Here is a 19,711-nt window from a genome sequence, read left to right on the forward strand (position 1 = left end):
TGCATTATGTGATTGTGGTTTTGTGTGAATTACAGTAACACATTTTGGAGAAGTAGCACCACTTTCACATGCTATTTTTATAATAAGAATGTCAATATGCAGAGTTTCCTGTTTATCATTAGTTGAATTGCTATATTATTACTTCTAGATTGCTGATTTTCATGTTATATTATTTAATTAAAAAGCAATCAGCATACTCAACTAATGCTATCCAACCTATTGTGTGCATCCTGAGTCTTAGAGTGACTTTTCTTGAAAGACTATCATATACATCTGTTGAAGGAAAAATCTTCACCAGGGTCCAGTCCAAGCCGGGAATAATCAAAATGGAGACTGCTTTAGAAAGAACATTGCAGTTTATTGAAGAGGAGAGCCAGACAGAAAGATGGCTTTGGGGGAAAAATGACCACATGTGGCAGGGAGTGGTGGGCTTTTATACCTCCTTTGGGCTTTGTATTTGGAGTTCTTCCTGTGGTATGAACTTTGACCTGAGTCTGAGTGTGCCTTTCTGGTATTCTGATGGTCGTGGGTTAATCCTATTACTCCCAAAGATCATATCCTGCTTCCCTGGAGCTGTTGCTGATGACTGTTGGATTTTTTGTGTGAGGGATTGTTGATTCTAGGGATCTTTCTTTCTAATCCAAGCTTCCTAGCTCCAATCTTTCTGACAAGATTATCACATCTGCATTTCTGCAGATCTGGTTTCTGTTTGGGGCAGAGAGACTAGACTTGGGGGGAAGGGTTGGTTTCTGCCTTTAAAATCCTTTGGGGAAATATATTCTGCCTTTTTAATATTTCCCAAAATATTTCTTTTTCTGGATTCTTCCACACATCGATATCGAGGAGGGTGACTTTCCTTGGAAGAAAATCACTAAACGTATATGGCATTTCTTTTAACATTTATACAGTATGATTATACATGTGCATGCACAGTATTTATAATGCAGATAGTATTTTGCCAGTCAGTTTGTATTACTGCCTGTCATTTCTTGTTTGATAATGCCCTTTGACTTCCAACAGCATCTTAGATTTGTTTCAATATGACATGCATATTCATACATATATGGAGATAACAACAACAGAATAACAGAGTTGGAAGGGACCTTGGAGGTCTTCTACTCCAACCCCCTGCTCCAGCAGGAGACCCTATACCAGGGGTAGGCAACCTTGGCTCTTTTATGACTCATGGACTTCAACTCCCAGAATTCCTGAGCCAGCTATGCTGGCTCAGGAATTCTGGGAGTTGGAGTCCATGAATCATAAAAGAGCCACGGTTGCCTACCCCTGCCCTATACCATTTCAGATAAATGTTTGTCCAGTCTCTTTTTTAAAGCCTCCAGTGTTGGAGCACCCACAAGTTGTTCCACTGATTAATTGTTCTGTCAGGAAATTTCTCCTTAATTCTAGGTTGCTTCTTTCTTTGGTTAGTTTCCATCCGTTGCTTCTTGTCCTGCCTTCAGGCGCTTTGGAGAATAGCTTGACTCCCTCTTCTTTGTGGCAGCTCCTGAGATACTGGAACACTTCATGTGGTCTTGATCAGATTGGGGTCATCTAGTCCAACCCCCTGCTCGGGCAGGAAACCCTATACCATTTCAGACAAATGGCTATCCAGTCTCTTCTTAAAAACCTCCAGTATTGGAGCATTCACCACTTCTGGAGGCAGGTTGTTCCACTGGTTAATTGTTCTCACTGTCAGGAAGTTTCTCCTTAGTTCTAGATTGCTTCTCTCTCTGATTATTTTCCATCCGTTGCTTCTTGTCCTGCCTTCAGGTGCTTTGGAGAATAGCTTGACTCCCTCTTCTTTGGGGTAGCCCCTCAAATATTGGAACACTGCTATCATGTCACCCCTAGTCCTTCTTTTCACTAGACATACCCAATAATTCCTTTACTATTATTACTGTTATAATATTTTAATCCCCCCTTTTATGTATATTGGTTATCTCAATGAAGCAAACATACCAAATACTTCTGCGTTCTGTTTTCCCATCACAACCCTGCAGAATGAACTAGGCTGAGAGTGGCATTTCTTCAGTTCTGCAACATTTCTATAGTTCTATACATTAATTTGTGATGCTATCCGCTCCGAATAGGGGGTTGGAATAGATAACCTCTGGGGTAAATCTCAACTTTGTGATTCTATGTATTAGCATTTCTGCAAAAGCGATAGCCGCATCACAAATGAGCTCCATATATCGGCCAAAGAGGCCACAATTCCAGAAACACTTAATTCCAACAACTGCCTGAAAATTAATTTAATCTGTCCCTTTTTCATTAGGCAGGGAGCCTAGACTTATCTGAAGAAACCTCTTCTGCCTCCAAGGAACACTAATTATGGGGGAATTCTTTGTCCTTTCCTTGGTGAAAATACCTTCTCTATCTATATAAATAAAAATGTAAATGTTCGTTTGTTCAAAATCTTAAATCTCCGAAAGTTCTTCACCGATTGCTTTGAAATTTTGGCACAACGTTGCATTCGAATACATGCGTGTTTTTATATACCTATATTATATAGATGTCACACCTGTGACAGGTAAAACATGCTTTTTTGAAAAACAGTGCCATCTGTTGGACATAAAAGCAACACACGCTTTTACCAGACTGAGCCACAGCAACGCGTGGCCAGGTACAGCTAGTAAACTTATAAAATAAACTGCATTGCTGTCTTCTTCCCTTGAAAAACCTTTTCCTCTTAAATCATGTCTTTAAGGTTGTAAATAGACCAGCGTTTCTCAACCTTGGCAACTGTTAAGAAGTGTGGACTTCAATTCCCAGAATTCCTCAGCCAGCTATGCTAGGCTAGGGAATTCTGGGAACTGAAGTCTATGTATCTTAAGGTTGCTAAGGTGGAGAAACACTGTAATACAGATAATGATTGACTTACAAACACAATTGGGACAAGAATTTCCATTGCTGAACAAATTGGTTGTTAAGCGAGTCGTACCCAATCTTATGACTTTTGTAAACCCAGCACATTTTACAGGCCTGACCCAAAATAATGCCTCCCACACAGAGCAGATGAGAAGACAAGAATGGGAGGCAGATAATTTGTTGACATTCAGTGGATCTTCATCTGACAAATCCTGAATTTTTTCCCCAAAATAGAATAGTATATTTAGAAAAAGGCAATAAGCTGTCCATTTTCCAGACATAACTTCTACTAATTAAAAAAATGTATATTTATTCATCTCAGAAAAAAACACCCCTGGGTTGTTTCCAGGAGACTGCTGGCTAAACCTGCCTAGGATTAAAAACTGAACAGAGGAATGCAGGGTATGACTTCTGAGAAGTAAACTTCACGGACTAGGGTAGAATTTACTCCCAAGTAAGCCTTATGCGATTCAGAAGAGGGTTAGCAATCCTAACGGAGGAGGAGGGCGCTGGAGACTGAAGCAATCGTTTCCCATAGGTTTTGCAAGCCAGGCTGGCCACTCCTCAGGAAGATCTTGGGCGCCGGGCTACCAAGTTCCGCAACGGCGGCTGCAAGAGGACCGTTAGTGCGCGCGCAGTTTCTCGCCAGTTCGTCGTAGCCGCGACCATGAGGAGTCTCTGGTGGTGGGGCGCGGCGGAGATGGTGACTGTCCTCTTCCTCGGAGAAGCGAAAAGTAAATTTGCGCCTTTGCCCGACATCACCAACCGTACCTTTATCAAACAATACATCGACATCCACAATAAGTTCCGCAGCGAAGTCAAGCCCTCTGCCTCCAATATGCTCTACATGGTGAGCGGTTCGAAGGCTTGCCGTCGAGTGGGGGGCAGAAAGCTCGGGGGCATTACAGGGGAAAAGGTAGCCAGGCCTCTGAGGAAAAGAGAAGCCTCTGCCTGTTAGCGTGCCGCCGCTTAGACGGGGACCCAGTTACGACACCCAAGTTCGCTGGCGGAGGGTTCTGCTCTTTGGGGCCGAAAGACATTTGGATTGGTGCCTGTGATAGTGGCGAAAGTTTGTGGGACCGTCGAGTTGGAAGAGCTTAACGAGGGGGAGAACGGATATCTCAAGAAAAAAAACAGTTTTTTCCCAGGAGCTTATCTCCATCTAGTTTTGCAGTCCTAGGGGAACAAGCCATGATTCCTGAGCTGTTTTCCATAGGGATTTTTCTGCCTACTTTCACCTAGTGCAGGGGTAGGCAACCTCGGCTCTTTTACGACTCGTGGACTTCGGCTCAGGAATTCTGGGAGTTGAAGTCCACGAGTCATAAAAGAGCCGAGGTTGCCTACCCCTGACCTAGTGCCTATTACTTTTTCCCAAACAAGGGGATGGATGCATCCTTTTCACAAGAATATTTTTTATTGCAGGGGTGTCAAACTGCCGGCCCATGGGCTGGTTTCATCATACCGGAGCCGCGCCCACCCCATTGCCTGCAATGGCAAAAAAGCTCCGATACGTCACTTGACGTCGCGAGTTTGACATGCCTGTTTTATTGTTTGGTTTAATTTATATATATATTTTATTAGTATTTTTGTGTATATATGTGTTGAATTACTTGCAAGCTGCAATTGTATTCTGCAATTTATATAGTAAAAGAGTATATAAATTTAATGAATAAGTATGAGGGCAATTCGAAAATAAACCTCTGTTTGGTTATCAATGACAGACACTTGCAGATACAGAACTTTTATTATACGCATTGGAAAAATACGTTACATTACTTTTTGACATAATCGCCATTCAAATTGAGGTGCTTGTCATAATGTCTTACAAGGTTTGAAATTCCTCAGTAGTAGTTGATCGGCGCCAAATCTGGGCTATGGGGGGGAGGTGATTAAAAACATTCCAACGAACTGCTTCAAAAGTTCTTGAATGCGTCTAGCTAGCGGTGTGTGGGTGAGCATTATCTTGAACCAACACCACACCAGAAGTCAGCATGCCTGGACACTTGTTATGGATGGCTCCTCTGAGTTTTCATAACATTTCACAGTAGACTTCTGAATTGATGGTTGAACCACGCTCCATGAACTTCACTAGCAGTACTCCTTTGGCATCTTCACATTTGGTGGGATTTTCTATGGCAGAACGTCTGGTGTGTTGGTTCACGATAATGCTTGCCCACACACTGCTAGACGCACCCAAGAACTTTTGAAGCAGTTCCGTTGGAATGTTTTTGATCACCCTCCCCCCATAGCCCAGATTTGGCACCAAGCGACTACTAAGGAATTTCAAACCTAGTAAGATGTTACGACAAGTGCCTCAATTTGAATGGGGATTATGTCAAAAAGTAATGTAATGTTGTAGTTTTCTAATGTGAATAATAAAAGTTCTATACCTGCGAGTGTTTGTTATTGATAACCAAACAGAGGTTTATTTCCAAATTGCCCTCGTACAAGAAAATGAATGCGTGTATTTAAGAAAACAAAATGCAAACCATTGCACACAAGGTTTCCATTAGGTAACGATAAGCATCTGATTGTGAATCCTACCAGTGATCCCTAAGCCACATCCAGAAGTTAAAAGTTAAGTCATTAGAAGCATGTAAAAGCATTTAACTTTTAAAAGTGAAGTCATTAAAAACATATCAAAGCAAACAAGTTGCTGGAAGTTTGAAACATTCCCCAATTCTCTCAGAATGTTAACTTTCAAGTGAGCATTGAGTCTGGCTGCTGGACTCCATCAGCAGTCTCAGCCTGAAAAGATTGGTTACTCATCTAATAAATCAGAAGATAAGAAAGGAAATAGTTTCTAAGTTCTGCACTGGGGGGAGTATTCTATATTATGTTGCAGCAACATTTATTTTGCTGATAGTTATTTATAGCTCCCTTCTTTTCATTTTAGGACAAGTTATTTCTGCCCATTGCAGGGACCTTTTAAAGTTGAAAGATAACCTCTAATAAGAAATCTCTCAGTGCACAAATGGATACCAAAACTAGCTATAATGAACAGAACTAAGGCTAGTAGTTAGTTGTATGTAACCCACATTAAAGTTTGCCACTACTGCCGTAGAGGAAGGAAGTTAAAAACACGTGGAATACTCTGTTCCTTAATTTGTATAATTATTACTGTTCTTTCTGCTAATCCACATATCTGCTGGTAACATTGAAATGCATTTTTTAAAAACTATGTCTGGAATATGCAACCTGTGGCAGAAGGAAAGGGTGTGATCTAAGAAAAAGAAAAAGTAATTTCTAACATAGTAATAATTTCTTAGAGGAATTATGATTATCTTGTCCTGGTTCTGGTAGCTTTTTTCTCTATTCCTTTAAAAATGGGAGTTGCCAACATGTGCCACATACAGTAACTCTGGATTTATATACAGTACTAGGTGGTGATAGTTCACAATAATTTTTTTTCACATCTGGTAAGCAGAAAGATATTTTACCTGAACATCTCATGGTGGTTCTTATTCAGATTATGATCCATCAAGATAATTGATCATTTATTTTGAAACCATATTGCTTTGATGTACACTTGCATGTTTTAATGTACTTACATTAATCTCTTTAGATGTATAAAGTGAAGCTTGGAGGAAGCAAAAGTGCAGAAGATCTACACATAATTAAGTAAACTTTGTGTTAATTCTGATTTACCGAGAGGTAGGGTAAGAATAGAAAGTTGAGAAGAATATCTTGGAAAAAGATATAGCTGATCAGTTATAAAATCAATCTACATTGCAACAGTTTGTTGGACAACCATCCTATTAAATCTTCACTGGAGACTATTCTGCTTCAATATGTAATCAGTATCCACATGTGATTCAAAGCTTATGTATAATGTTTTTCTTGCACATATATTAAAATTATAAATTTTATTTTTATAGTTATAATTATAGTTATAGTTTTAAAAATGCAAAACCAACTTTTTATACAGACATTACAAGTAAGTAAGAATCATCTCTGAAAATGTTTTAGATGTTATATCTTCTGGAAAATTCCAGATTTTAATAAAATAATTTGCTTTATATGAACTACATGCATAGAAACCTATCAGTATTTTGATGGGTCTCAGTTTGATATTTGTGCACTTATTAGAGGGAGATAAATATGACTAAAAGCTTAACTGATAATTTTATCTTTTGCAGACATTTGATTTAGCTTTAGCTAGAATTGCTAGAGCATGGGCAAATAAATGTGTTTGGAAACATAATCCTAATCAAAGGTACCATCCTGATCGTAAATTTAAGCCAACTGGAGAAAATATGTGGTTGGGAGGTGCAAGCCGAAATCCATTTAATGTATTTAATCCAATTACAGCATTTCACAATGAGGTAAACTACTACACTTTCTCTACCCATCAGTGCACCAAAGTATGTGGACATTATACCCAGGTAAGATGTGTACTTTTGTGTTCACATAGTCCATTGTGATAGTAAATTATGAAGTACTGATTACAGCTGCTTAGTATGTGAAGTTATTGTGTAAGATTGCTTATTTACAAACAAATAATGGTAAAAGGCAACTGAGAAATTAAAAAAGGAAAAAAATTAATTTCACCTGTAAATATTTGTTTATGCCACCTAATGACTCCAAACTAAAAACAATATTAAGAGAGAACAAACAATAGAACCAGACCTTAACAAAGAAAAAGAAAAAGAAAGATGAGCAAAATGGTAAACAAAGATGGGATCAACCACCTAATCAAGATCTAAGAGAACAGTCAAGTCTGTATGGTTTTTTGGAACACCAACAAGGAGGGAATCATCCAAATCTCAGTGAGTATCTCATTTCATAACACAAGTGCTGCAACAGAGAAGGGTGCTTGCTGGGATCAGATAGATGACATTGTTTAATTGAAGGTCCCCAGAGTGCATCAACACTATTAGTTTTAATTGGCCAGACAGACACCACAGGAGATAGGCAGTCCCTCAAATAACCAGGTCCTATACCATGTAGCACTTAATAGGTGATAACCAGTACCTTGAAGCAAATTGGCATCCAGTGCAAGTTATTGAGCAGAGATGTTACGTAGTCATGTGGCATGTCCATAACTGCTCACACTGTTGTAGTTGTGGACCTGCTGCTTTTGAGGCAGCATAGTATAGAGTGTGGTGCAATAGTCAAGACATGAGTGGCTGTCTGAAGGGCCTTCCAATTGAGGAAAGGCTACAACTGCTGCATTAGATGAAGCTGAACAAAGACTTTTCTAAAGATCTTTAGATTTCATCCCAGCCTTGAATGGAGAACCCCATCCAAGTTCAGAGATGAAATAACTCGGAACCAGGTGGTCCTGGAAACCTAACCACTTCTTGGTAGGATTCAATCAGAGAGTTTTCCGCATTCTACATGCCTTTATATCCTGGAACAGAACATCAAAAAGTCTCAGTCAGCAATTATAATTGCTTATTGTCAAGTAAACCAGACTGAGAATCAACTCCACAGGAAGGCTACAACTCCTTTTATTGAGATTGGCTATAATAACAGAATCTTGGAAGTCTGGCTGTGCTATGTCTGTTTTAGCTATTTGTGCATACATTACATTGTTTTGGATTTAAGCCATGTCTCTCCTTATGGCTTTGGCTAACGGATTTAGCCTTATTTTTGTCAAAGTCATTGTCTTTATTCTCTCTAGTTATCATCAGCACATTGATGATACTAAACCCCAGAGTGATGTAGGATATCACACAGTGGGTTCATGTTGATGTTGAATAGAAAGAGAGAGAAAGTTGAACCTTGTGGCACCCTAATTGAAGAGGGGCCTAGAACAGTGATGGCGAACCTTTTAGAGACCGAGTGCCCAAAAAATGGCCCCGCCTGCCCCCGTTCCACTCCTGCTCTGCCCCACCCCACCTGCTCTGCCCCCACTCCGGCCCCACCCACCCACAGGGTCACCCACTGCCTCCACAAATTGTCCAGGCAGCCCAGTAGCACCATGGCAGCCATGCCCTCTGCCCGCGTCCTGTAGCATCATCTGCATTCGACGGGCACGAGGGCGGAGTCTTGTCCCCGCTGCCCGGCTGCCATGTCCTTGGCTGCGCTGCTCCTCCTGGGCTGTGCTCAGGGGCGACTCTCCTATGGGGGGGGCTGCTGGTGAGGAGGGGACCACAGGGAGAGGTGGGGCTGGAGCGATGGCACGAGTGCCCAGAGAGAGGGCCCTGAGTGCCGCCTGTGGCACTCGTGCCATAGGTTCACCACCACTGGCCTAGAAAATGACCTTTCTCCCCAAACAGCATCAACAGAATTGTCCCTGAAGAAAACAAGAGAATAACTGTAAAATAGTGCCACCCCTTTGCAATATCTGAAGCCAGTCCAGAAGGATACCATGGTCGATGGTATCAAAAGCCTCTGAGAAATCAAGGAGCAGAAGAATGGATGTACCACTCTCATTGCAGATTTGCCAGTGGTCTACAAACAATCAAGGCGGTTTCTTATCAAATCCTGGCCTGAAACCCAACTCAAACGGGTCTAGATAATCCACTTTCTCCAGAGTTCTGGAGTTTCTGGACTGCAGCTACAGTCTGACCAAAAGGGAAGGTTGGAAACAAATTGGTTTTGATTTTGGGAGGCATACTGCGTACTATCTCTCCTACAAACAGTGAGGCATCATAGCATGGACCCAGTTACAGATCATCTCCTTGGTTGCTTTGACAATGTGGGAGGGGCCCAAATGCAGCACATGGGTGGCTAAACTAACAGCACAAAGAATCCTGAGCCAAGGCCTCAGCTGAGCTGCCTGGTATACATCCTTGGAAAACCCTCAAGCATTTGGAACCATATAGCGTTCATCAATTGCTTGGAACATTCTGATTGAATAGATCTTGTCTCCCTATAGTAAATGTGGCACCAATAAGACAAAGTAAACAAAGTGGTCTGTCAATGGCAATGGATTGGTATTAATGTCCTTTGCTACCACATCAGTTACAAGTTTTTCAAGACATAATTTAAAAAAACAGATCTGACATGCAACCCCTGGTATGTGTTGGGCCATCAGAAACAAATTCATGGCACTATTCCAGACTTTACACAACTAGGTGGCAGATTAAAATCTCATATACTCTTACCACCAGCCTAAGAATGGAACCCAGCAGGCCAAACGGGAGCGGGGGGGGGGGGCAATTCAAGTGTAGTACAGCCTGACTGAAATATTTTGATGTTAACACTTAAAGAAGGACTGTTTTGTTTCAATCTCAAAACAGTACAGGTAGTCCTAGACTTAAAACAGTTCATTTAGTGATTGTTCAAAGTTACGATGATACTGAAAAAAGTGACATGACCATTTTTCAAACATATGACAGTTGCAACATCCCCAAAGTTACATGATCAAAATTCGGGTACATGGCAACTGACTCATATTTATGACAGTTGCAGTGTCCCAGGGTCATGTGATCAGCTTTTGCAATCTTCTGACAAGCAAAGTCAATGGGGAAGCCATATTCACTTAACAACCATGTTACTAGCTTAACAATTGCAATGATTAACAATTGTGGCAAGAAAGATTGTAAAATGGAGCAAAACTCACCTAATAAACATAACTTTTGCGCTCAATTGTGGTTGTAAATTGAAGACTACCTGTATTTTGTTTTAGGCAAATTTTAACGTAATTAACTCCCTCTTTGAGGAAGATGGGTGGTTTAGAAATGTGAAAAATAAATATTGGCCAAATGCAGATCAAAACAGAAAGAGATTGGAGAGAAACTGACATTCAAAACAGGTGTTCTTCCTTTTTCAGGTAGTTTGGGCTGCTTCATACAAAGTTGGCTGTGCTGTTGTTTACTGCCGTTACATGGATGGAAAGGAAAAAAATAATAACATTTTAGTGTGCAATTATGCTCCAGCGTAAGTTAACACATATTAAAGAAATCTGAAATTGTGTTCATGCATTTACATATATTATTTTAAACAATTTATTTTCAATTAGTTTGCTGTCCGTAACAACTTTAAATGTTATAATTTGACATACATTTTTATTAACTTTATTAAAAAAATCAGCTGGTGAGTTACAAGGAAACTACATAGAAAATTTTCAAACCATGCAAGAACATGACTAGAAATATATTTAGTTACTAGACAATCCATGAAAGAATGGGGAGGAGGGCAAAAATGATTGGAGCAATTTCCTGCCTCTTTTCTTCCCCCTTCCCTCCCTCTCTTTCACCATTCCTTTTCCCATCCCTCAAGAGATGCTAGATGTGTCAAGGAAGCCACATGGAGGGCAGTGCAGGTCAAGCAAGGCACAAAGTGGCAGCACAGACAGGAATGCACTGGGTGTGGCATGGGCACTGTGTGGAACTTCCTTCATTTTCAACAGGTGGCTGGTGCTGGGTGGTAAAGGGAGCAAAGGATTGCAAGACTGGCTGGGAAATTCACAGAATGTTGGAAATGAAGGTCATGTGACTGCAGTAGCAGTTCACCTGCACAACAGCCTTCCTTTGGGAGGAAGGTAATACAACCATATCTTGGATGTATTCTGTAAATTAGCCCATTTGAGGTACCTTCCTCTAGTCTATGATACACTGTTTCATCCAGTTAACGGTCATGACAATTAGATTTTTAGTAGTATATAGATTTCAAAGCTACGTATTAACTTTATATAAATGTATAAGTAAATGTAATCTCTTTGTTAGAGGCCACATGTCAATGGTATATTGTATTTTATATAGAAGAACCCAATTGCTAGCACAGGTAGTCCCTAGGATCATTTGTTTAATGGCAGTTTAAAGTTACTGAGGTGCTGAAAAAACTTATTTATGAACCATCATTGTACTTAACAAACGTTGCATCATCCCCAAGTCATGTGACTGCGATTTGGTCACTTGACAATCAGTTTGCATTTATGATGGTTGCAGTGTCATGTGATTGTGATTTGTGACCTTTCCAACCAGCTTCTGACAAAATCAGTAGGAAAAGCTGGATTCACTTAATGATGTGGTGATTCACTTAATGAAAAATAGGTGTAAAATCAGGTCCAGTCACATAACTCATTTAACCATTGAGAAATTCTGGTTCCAATTCTAGTTATAAGTCAAGGACTACTTGTATGCAAAAATTACTAAAAGTAAATCTCCTAGTTCTGTGAATTAGTTGAAAAAACTTTTTCTTTATTTACTCTGAATATACTGTTAGGCAGCTTCATGCATCTCATAAATAAATTTATGTTCTGGAAAAAAGGTGGCAAGATAAATGTCATTAGTATTTTTTTTAACTCCAAAATTTACTTGAATTGTTTTGCAATTTTATTCTGTAAACCCTTTCGTACTGTTAAAAAAAGAAAAGTTCCTATTTTATAAATTATAAAACTAGATTTGATCCTGTCAGATTTTCTATCTATCACATTTTTGCCTAGCTGGTGCAATTTTCAATTGTTCCAAGGGGGAGGAAAATATGCAGTTTTGATGGTGGAAAAAGATATGCAAATAATCTTATCCAATTTGCCCACCAAGCATTTGATGGTGTGAACAAGTACAATTAAATATATTTACATCTCCATCACAATTTACATCTCTCCATTGAAAAGTGTTTTTAAGACAGGGGTCCCCAAGCTGTGGGCCACGGCCCACTGTCGGGCCATGGCTGTTGGCCACTGGGCTGGGTGAGTGGCTGGCCAGTGCATGCACGTGTGCATACTTGCACACACACCCACTCACGCCAGCGTTGCAGCATCACGCAGGTGCTAGCATCGCCACAAGTGCACCTCCCATTCATGCTAACATCACAGCATTGTGCCAGAGTTAGTGATACCATGAGCATCGTGCAGACGTTAGCGTCGCTGCAAGTGGACACTCCTCCCACTCGCGCTAGCATCGTGGCATCACATGGGCGCTAGCGTTGCTCAGGCGCTTGTGGCCGTTTGCGTCATGCTCGCAATCGCAGGCCGTTAGTGCATGTAAAGGTGCCTCAACAACAACACCCCCGCCCCGGGCCGCCAACCCAGAAAGGTTGGGGACCCCTCTTTTAAGCTATGGAAAGAATCAGCTGGCAATAGAATAGATGAGGTCTTGGTTTATGAAATAAAGAGATTAAACTTTCCAACCTTCCCCCTGGACATTGTGCAGCACAAAAAAGGAAAGCATCAGGGAGCCTGTTGTGAAGAAAAGGATGAGCTATAAGATTGCAAAGGTAGGTAGATTATGGAAATTGGAGAGTAGAAGAACAAAGTGAATGCTACCCCAACTCTTATATTCAGTGCTCAGGTCATTTATTATGCCTTTCAATCTTAGTCAAAGAAGCAGAGCAAGTAGGCCGTATCTTAATAGAAAATTTGAAAAACTAGATATTTTTGGCTTTCAACTTCTATTACTAATGGCACTTCTGTAGAATAGGGGAGGTCATGGAAGGAGAACTACAAAGAGCAGAGTCTGTAACATTGTCATATTTCTGGTGGAGGGAGTATATTTCAGAACATGTTAGATTGACTCCTGTTTAGTACAAGAATCCAAATGAAATAATTCGCAATCATGGCTTTCTTTTGCTTAAAGACAAGACAGTGGTGAGTCCTCTGTCACATAAATTGTCCCATGTGACAATGTGGTACTAACACAATTGAAATAGATTTAATCCCGATATAGATTCTTTTAAAAGATGTTAAAACTTTTGTGAAGAATAAAAACATCTAGAATTCATTCTGATTAATTTTCATGTGAAGCTATTAACTCATACACACACACGGGCATACATACATACATACATACATACATACATACATACATACATACATAAATATATGCACTTTAATTTGTACTTCTGATTTATTGTTACATTTTCTTCCATTACACAAAATTATGAGATATAAATATTTGCAAAACTGGACATACTTTATTTGCATTGCTAACAGAATAGCAGAATAGAATGCATCTATTATTAGGATTACTACTCTTAAGGTCGGTCAGTCCATCTATCTTATTTATTTATTTATTTATTCTTTATTTAATTTATTGGGTACCCATCTTATCATAGGGTAACTAGGCAGCTTACAGTTACATCTAAGTTAAAACATAAAAGGTTAAAATCAAACTTAAAATCAAAAACACATGGGGAGGGTGGGGGCAGAGTGGGGGGTGGGTGGGATCTGTTATTAATCAACCACTTCCCTCAAGCTGACTGGCACAGCCGTGTCTAGGCCCTTAAGAAAAGATAGGAGGGTTGGGGCCCAGCTCACGGGGGGGGGGGAGATGTTCCAGAGGGCAGGAGCAACAGCAGAGAAGGCCCTCCTGAACCCTGCCAGCTGGAATAATTGGGCTGACCCGCAGCATACCTCCTCTGCCGGATGAGTGGTACAGGCCAATCTTAGTGGGGTGAGACAATTCCTCAAGCAACCTGGACCTATGCCATGAAGGACTTTAAAGGTGATCACCAACACTTTAAATTGCACCCGGAAGCAGACTGGTAACCAATGCAACTCGGGGAGCAGTGGTATTACAGGAGCCATTCTCTAATTCATATGTTGCACTGAGCCAGCAAGAACTGTGTACTCATAGGAAAAGTTCTGCATGATTATTTTTTTAATATACAATAAGGGGATTTGCACAATTTCAAATTTAGGTTATGTGTTGGAGCTGCTCAGTCATCCAGGTCATGGTTGTCCCAAAGGTGTTTTTTCAAGAGGCAAGTGGACTTCCTTATTTTTCTTTGAAGACGTTTCGCTTCTCATCCAAAAAGCTGCTTCAGTTCTGACTGGATGGTGGGGAATGGAAGGATTTATATCAGGACAAGATTCAGCAGTCTATCTGCATTTAAAAAACAGGCCACTCTTTTGAAGTTAGCAAAGTCCACATTTTGGACAGAGGACTGCTGGTTTGAAGGAGGGATCAAAGAGGCTATGTCAAAAGTGAACAGCCCTCTCAACAGAGGGGGAGGGATACGACATCTATCTCAAGTCTACAACACAGTCCTTTCAGCAGTTCTAAGGAGGCTCCAAACCCACTTGCACTACTCAGGTGACACTGAGGACACAGATAAACCTCCAAGTGGCCTCAATGACTAAAAGAATGCAAATGACCAGATGTCTGCAAAGAATATAAACCCATCCATTCCCCATCATGCAGTCAGAGCTGAAGAAGCTTCTTGATGAGAAGCAAAACATCTTTAAAGAAAAGTAAAGTCCAGTTGCCTCTTGAAAAAGCACTTTGGGGACACCTGGGCATAAGTGCATCTGTTATTCTGAAAAACGTTAAACATGGAGTCACTTAATTGTTATTTTTTTAATAATAAAAAAATCAGATTATTTTCAAGGATTATGAGATTTTAGCATTGTTACCACAAAAGATAATTGAAATTCTGTAACAAGTATCATGAGATCCAAAACTTGTTCAAGATTTTGCACAGCATTTTGACTTGGTATCTTCAGGTAAGGTCATTGACATTTTCAGCTGAATTTTCAGTTTAGCTTTGTCTACTTAAAAATATTTGGTATGATTAAGAATATATTCATCCACTGTTTTTTAGAGGCAATTACCGTGGAGTACGCCCTTATAAAGAGGGAAAACCATGCAGTAACTGTCCAGAAGGAGACACTTGTAAAGACAACCTCTGTAGTGAGTACAAATCTGAATAAAATAGTAGTTCCAGGAGGGAAAAAAATGATCATATTACAGTTCATTAAAATTATTTTGATTTTCAGTCTTTTCAGATTTTATTTTGGTAGAGCAGTGGTATTTTTTTCTCCTTTTGGGGAAAAAAAAGAGGTACATGGGGTTTCTTTCCATTGCCCAAATGAGTATCATAGAAATAGGAGTAAACATTCCATTATAATCAATTTGATTCCATTATAATCAATTTGTTTATCAAGAGAAAATATTCTAAAAGCTTTAACTGACTTGTCTGAACCTTGTTTGTTTTTAAAAACAGGAAATCCTGAACGTGAGAAAGAAAACAGCATTCGTATGTATTACAATTGCCTTTTATGTTTTAAACTTACTTTTAAAAGAGGATCATTACATTCCCTCTCTTGTTTTTTTAACCTAGGTTATTCACGATGGTATCCACCATTTGAAAGTCGGATTATATGTGATCCATCTTGCATTGCTGTTGCAGTTTTAAGACCATTGTTAATGTTTTTGGCATTTGCTGTTGTTTATTACTTACAAATCTGTTATCCAGGTTTAAATTTTTCTAAATAATCTTCAGTATTTTGTATGCATAAAACTTTCTTTGACTACTTTTGTTAATTATAAGATTATATTTACATGAATTGTTACATTATTTTCCTGTTCTATCTTTTAAAAGTAGATTTGGTTCAATTCATTGTTTTTATGGAATTTTGTCAAACAAATTCTTAATGTTTTTTAATTTTGGTTACTGTACTAATACAGTACTGTATAACTGTACTAATAAAGTTCCTTTTTTGTTCAGATGATACTAATATAAAACAAAATATATTTAATATGTTCCATGTTTTGTAAACATTAAAATAAGGGAGTTGTGATTAATAAATATTAATATGATAAATTGCACATACCTTCTGTATATGTTAAACTCCGTTTAACTCAACTATGTATGATTGCACCAGCAGTCATGCTCAGAAGGCACTTATATATGATTATTGAATAGGACACAATTGTATGGCTCATGATTGCTCCAGCACTGCATTTAGATCTAGCAAAGGCGCATGGTCAGGACGCAGTAATTTAACAATAGCAATAGCACTTAGCCTTATATACTGCTTCATATGCTTTACAGCCGAGGTCCCCAACCTTTTGGGCACCAGGGACTGGTTCCATGGAGAAAGGTTTTTCCGTGGACTGGAGAGTGTGTGGTTTTGTGTGCTGCCTGCATCCCACGGATGGGGCTTTGCTTGTTTGTGCGGACCGGTTGTTAGCATGCCACAGACTGGTATTTGTTCACAGACCGGAGGTTGGGGACCCCTGCTTTACAGCATTCTCTAAGCATTTTACAGAGTCAGCAATTGTTCCTAACAATCTGGGTTCTCATTTTACTGACCTTGAAAGGATGGAAGGCTAAGTGAACCTTGAGCCAGTGAGGATCGAACTCCTGGCAGTCAGCAGAACTAGTCTGTAATACTACATGCTAATCACTTTACCACCATGGCTCTAGATTACTGTACTAATACAGTACTGTATTACTGTACTGTACTAATAAAGTTCCTCATATTGACGAAAAGTTTGATAAAAACAGTATTAGCATTCTGAATTATACTCTGCATACCATATGCACATACATTTGTTGCTCCTATTCATACCACAACTAGAATGTGGTTCCCTATCCTCTCATTACATATAGTCTATACTAACTGAAATTATTGCAAATAGTGCAGTTGGCATGTAAGGTCTATAATGCTAAAGATGAAATGTGGCTGATTTCTCGGTTTGTTAAATATCAGTCTAAATTATGGTCTGTTTCTATAATGCAATGCAAAATATTTGATAGAAAACATAGGCTTGCATTTTTTGTATAATGATTTTACCATGTTTTCCCTATATATATACAGCCTCTATTCTGGCTGACCACAATGAATTAAAAGGAAAGAATAATAACATCCTAACAGCCAAAATTCTCTGGGTCATTTACAATAAAATTATCCATCTTCAATAAAACAGTTCTATCTTGATTATATGGCTAATACCAGTAAACAAAAATATCTATGGCTATTTTTTTAAAGGAGCTGAAACATCAAACAAAAACTGTAGAAAGCTAGGATAAAGCGTGAAAAATTAACATTTGATCAGAGAACAAACAGATGCCATGAGTTATGGAGTACAGATAGCCCTTGTTTAGCGGCCACAATTAGGACCAGCAACTTAGTTACTAAATGATACAATCATTAAGTAAAAGATAATGTGACCATGACTGTGCTTATGATTTTATTTCAGCTTTTCTTTTCCCTACTCCATCACTTTTTGGAATGCTCATCCCTAGCTGTGATAATTACCAATAAAGGAATTAATACTTATTTTTACACTCATTGGAGAAGAAGGAATTACAAGAGAGTAAGCAGGCACACTATGGGGAATATACATCAAAAGGAATGCGGTAGTGCTGCTGTTTGCCTAGTATGTTTGCAGCTTCAATTTTCCAGTTTATATCCTTCCGGGTATTTCCAAAGGGACTTTGAATTGATGGTATTTCATGGTCTCAGCTATATTCAGGAAATAAGCTGAGAAATAAAATATTGGAATTTGCAGGTAGTCTATTTTCCCATTTGCAAGAACTCTTTGTTTCTTTATGGTTTCTAGGGTTAAGACATTTCAAGGACAAAGGTGAAAGACCTTTTTCAAAGCTCGCTAGAATTGAGAGGGTTGGCATATGATCAAGTAAAAACATGCAAAAAGATATAGGTGGAGGAGATGTAACCAATTTATTTTTCCATGTGGAGTAAGAAGACAGGACCTCTGGTATCAGACTGCAATTTTTGTTCTTATTTTTCAGTAGAGTAACAAACTTGAGAAGTTGGTACCTTCATATGAAGGAGATGTGGTAGCAGCTGGAAGTTCCATATAATGATTCATAATGAATATTTGCCCAACTGAATATTTGATAGATTGTGTGCATCACATTTGTATTTATTCTTACAACCAAATAGAAGGGCCTTTTCCAGGATGATTTGATCCCAACCTGGCTTTTTAAGTCTATCAACAGTGTACCCATTGCCATTCAAATCCGTTCCATTTACCTAACTGCTGTTCATTCTTTTCTTTTCTTTTTCTTCCATTCATCCCAGCATCATGGATTTCTAAAAGGAGATGGGTCTTTATATAATGTGAGCCTGCTCATTTATGCCTCAAATGAGGACTTATGATCACTTTCCCCCCCTTTTTTTGACTATTCATAGTATTCCTGGGAAACTTGTCTAGTACCAAACTTCAAAACTATTTTAATATTCTCACTGTCAATTCTAAAACTGATTACTATATTTCTTGCTATTACAGATAGTCCTTAACCTATGAGTACAATTGAGCCCAAAATTTCTGTTGCTAAGCAAGACAGTTGTTAAGTTTTGTCCCATTTTATGACCTTTCTTGCCACAGTTGTTAACTGAATTTGGCTTCCCATCGACTCTGCTTCTCAGAAGTTTACAAAAGATGACCCCAGGATAAGTAGATAATGTAGGGTAATGAGAAGCATAATTGCTTTATGAATAGACTCTGAATGGCTCCTAATCAATTTCTGTTTTCTTAATAACTTTAATAACTTTGTCTGCTCTATTTATTGTAAAGAAATAAACATAATACAGCAACAGTTAAAACTCTTGATTCAAACAAAAAATCTTACTGGGGAAATTCATGAATGCTGTTCAAGGTCATTTAATAGCCTCTTCAGTATCAGTTTGATCTGGAAGCAATTAGTGAACATGGAAACAGTAATATGATAATTGAACCAGCAACCAAGATATTGACTGGGACTTTATATCTGAATAAAGAACATTGGTGAGGGATGGACATTGTCACGTAAATACAGTGCTGTGTAATTTTTGTAATACATCTGATAGAAACTTACTTATCCCAAACCATGGGATAGCAAAGAAGTAAACCTAACTTCACTGGGCAGCTTTTTTGACAGGCATTCTGAGCAAGCCAAGAAAAAAACAAATGTGGAAAAATTCTGAGGAAAAAGAATAATTTTTTTTGCAGGATAAATTGAAAAATAGAAATTCAGTATTTTTTTTATTCTGATAATATATTGTTTATATACTTGGAGGAAAAATTATGTCTACAACCCAGTAGATATTTTGTCGTGAGCAGATACCATTCTAAATTAGAATGGTTCTAGGCTAGAATTCATCAGGATTTGGTTAAATAGCAAACAACAATTAATTCATTGGTCAAACAACTCTCCTTTTGTGTGTGTCTCTGTGTGTGTTTCATTATCTTTTCTGTTTACTTATTTTCTGACTGTT

The 19,711-nt window shown here is 38.9% G+C and overlaps 1 protein-coding gene across 2 annotated transcripts; it reads left to right on the forward strand.

Moving 5' to 3' along the window:
* Positions 1 to 3,512: 3,512 nt before the first annotated feature.
* LOC107290762 (glioma pathogenesis-related protein 1) lies at positions 3,513 to 16,301 on the forward strand. Of its 2 annotated transcripts, XM_015819675.1 has the most exons (6): positions 3,513 to 3,718; positions 7,008 to 7,253; positions 10,592 to 10,698; positions 15,304 to 15,392; positions 15,706 to 15,738; positions 15,823 to 16,301. In XM_015819675.1, exons 1-6 carry the CDS (start codon positions 3,536 to 3,538, stop codon positions 15,975 to 15,977), a joined length of 813 nt encoding a protein of 270 aa, XP_015675161.1. In that variant the 5' UTR covers positions 3,513 to 3,535; the 3' UTR covers positions 15,978 to 16,301. The 2 variants fall into 2 exon arrangements, with proteins under 2 accessions (XP_015675161.1, XP_015675160.1); XM_015819674.1 differs by having other exon boundaries at positions 15,706 to 16,301.
* The last annotated feature ends 3,410 nt before the right edge of the window (positions 16,302 to 19,711 follow it).

This window comes from Protobothrops mucrosquamatus, unplaced genomic scaffold (assembly GCF_001527695.2).
Source record: "Protobothrops mucrosquamatus isolate PMUCROS unplaced genomic scaffold, P.Mucros_1.0 scaffold966, whole genome shotgun sequence".
NCBI classification, from domain to species: domain Eukaryota; kingdom Metazoa; phylum Chordata; class Lepidosauria; order Squamata; family Viperidae; genus Protobothrops; species Protobothrops mucrosquamatus.

What these genes read in the sequence shown, in the direction of transcription:
- LOC107290762 (XM_015819674.1), top strand. Translation starts at nt 3,536, where the DNA reads ATGAGGAGTCTCTGGTGGTGGGGCGCGGCGGAGATGGTGACTGTCCTC. An exon ending in GTGTGCAATTATGCTCCAGC is followed by an intron (nt 10,699 to 15,303) that starts GTAAGTTAACAC and finishes ACTGTTTTTTAG; the next exon opens with AGGCAATTACCGTGGAGTAC. An exon ending in TTGTAAAGACAACCTCTGTA is followed by an intron (nt 15,393 to 15,705) that starts GTGAGTACAAAT and finishes TTTTAAAAACAG; the next exon opens with GAAATCCTGAACGTGAGAAA.